Here is a 2,146-nt window from a genome sequence, read left to right as displayed (position 1 = left end):
TTTTTTTTTTTTTTTTTTTTGCTGCCTGTGTTGAACTCTCGCCGTTATTGTTATTTGCAGCCAGTTTATTTTTGAGCTCACCCAACCCCCCCCTCCCCACTTAAACCTCCCTGAAAACTCAAAGCAGAGAGACAGTGAATATTTTTGGGGCACGTTTTTATTATTATTATTATTTGCAACTGCGAAGATCTCTTCCCCCCTTCCGCACCAGCCTTTTTTTTTTTTTTTTCCTTTTTTTTTTTCCCCTTCCCCCTGCGCTGATGCCGAAGGGGGTGTTTTTGATGTGGTTGCTTTGGTGGTGATCGTCGCTGACTTTCCAAAGAGGGTGTTTTCGCCGCCGCCGCTGCTGCTGCTGCTGCTTCTCTCCGCGTTGTGTGTGTGCGCGCGTGCTTTTTTTTTGGTTGCTGCATCGACGCTGGGAAGATGCTTCTGGATGCTGGACCGCAGTATCCCGCCATAGGAGTCACTACCTTCGGATCCTCTCGCCACCACTCCACGGCCGATGTCACGGACAGAGAAGTGGGGCTGGGGATCAACCCCTTCGCCGACGGCATGGGCGCCTTCAAAATCAACCCCAGCACCCACGAGCTGGCCTCGGCCGGCCAGACCGCCTTCACCTCGCAGGCGCCCGGCTACGCGGCGGCGGCCCTGGGGCACCACCACCACCCGACCCATGTCAGCTCCTATTCCAGCGCCGCCTTCAACTCCACCCGGGACTTTCTGTTCCGCAACCGCGGCTTCGGGGAGGCGGCGGCCGCCAGCGCCCAGCACAGCCTGTTCGCCTCCGCTGCCGGCAGCTTCGCCGGACCCCACGGACACACAGATGCCGCGGGACATATACTTTTCCCGGGGCTGCACGAACAAGCCACCAGCCACGCTTCGCCTAACGTGGTGAACGGGCAGATGCGCCTGGGCTTCTCCGGAGACATGTACGGCAGACCCGACCAGTACGGCCAGGTCACCAGCCCCCGCTCCGAGCACTACGCCTCGACCCAGCTGCACGGCTACGGCCACATGAACATGAACATGGCAGCCCACCACGGGGCAGGGGCCTTCTTTCGTTACATGAGGCAGCCCATCAAACAGGAACTCATCTGTAAGTGGATTGAGCCCGAGCAATTGTCAAACCCCAAAAAGTCCTGCAACAAAACTTTCAGCACGATGCACGAGCTGGTGACTCATGTCACGGTGGAGCACGTTGGAGGACCCGAGCAGTCCAATCACATATGTTTCTGGGAAGAGTGTCCAAGAGAAGGGAAACCTTTCAAGGCCAAATATAAACTTGTAAATCACATCAGAGTCCACACAGGTGAAAAACCTTTCCCCTGCCCTTTCCCAGGCTGTGGCAAAGTGTTTGCCAGATCAGAGAATCTCAAAATACACAAAAGAACTCATACAGGTACGGTAACCTTCTCTGTCGCTTTTCTCTGTGCGAGTGGAAGCGCCGAGCGCCGGGGCCGGAGCGGGACGCGGGGCCGTGCCGGAGGGGCTGGGGCCCGGCTCGGCTGAGCTCGCACGGGGAGGAGGGGGTTCGCTCCAGGGACCACTGCTTTTTTTCCGGGAGAGGCCGGCTCGGAGCTCCGCTGCAAAACGAGCTCGGTCACAGCCACGCCAGCAGCAGCAGCAACAAAAAGAAAATGATCCCTGCCGAGGCAGAGGGGGAGGACGGCAGGGTTTGCTGCTGGGATTGTTAGGGCGGAGGGGGTGGGGTAGGGGAACGCAGCAACCTGTCCTGTTTAAATTTATAGGTTTTAATTAATTATTGTTCGGCAGTTTTGGCTGTGGCACGATGAGAAATTGTGCTAAATGTTGCAGGCAGCTCATTCGTCTCCTCTCTGCAATTCAGGGCTTGGTAAATATTTAATTCCGTTGAGCGATATTAAACAAACCGAGCCCGGCGCGTTACTGTGTTATTGTTGTGCGGAGGGGAGGCGCCGGTATTCCTGAGAACTTTTTCCTTCGTGGGAGGTGGGAATGCAGCAGCCTCTGGCCGGGAGAGCGATCTCCCCTTGCTCCCATCCCCGAACGCTGAAAGCCAGAGCCGCTTTCCCTAGCGCTTTTGCCGAGGGTTTGTGGAGCTGCCCTCTCGTTGATTTCCCGGACCGGATAATTTTCATTATTGCAAGAAAATATGGGGGAGGGGGAT

General features: G+C 56.2%; 1 protein-coding gene across 1 annotated transcript in view; it reads left to right on the top strand.

Moving 5' to 3' along the window:
- The first annotated feature begins 229 nt into the window (after nt 1-229).
- ZIC1 (Zic family member 1) overlaps nt 230-2,146 on the top strand; it is a 3,981-nt gene continuing 2,064 nt past the window's right edge. The window contains exon 1 of the mRNA XM_039722319.1: nt 230-1,399. Coding sequence (XP_039578253.1) covers nt 424-1,399 — 976 coding nt within the window. The 5' untranslated portion in view covers nt 230-423. The remainder of the gene's footprint in view (nt 1,400-2,146) is intronic.

This window comes from Passer montanus, unplaced genomic scaffold (assembly GCF_014805655.1).
Source record: "Passer montanus isolate IOZ18808 unplaced genomic scaffold, ASM1480565v1 scaffold48, whole genome shotgun sequence".
In the NCBI taxonomy this organism is placed as follows: domain Eukaryota; kingdom Metazoa; phylum Chordata; class Aves; order Passeriformes; family Passeridae; genus Passer; species Passer montanus.
The sequence above is the reverse complement of the archived record's forward strand: the minus strand, read 5'-3'. Positions and strand labels throughout refer to the sequence as shown.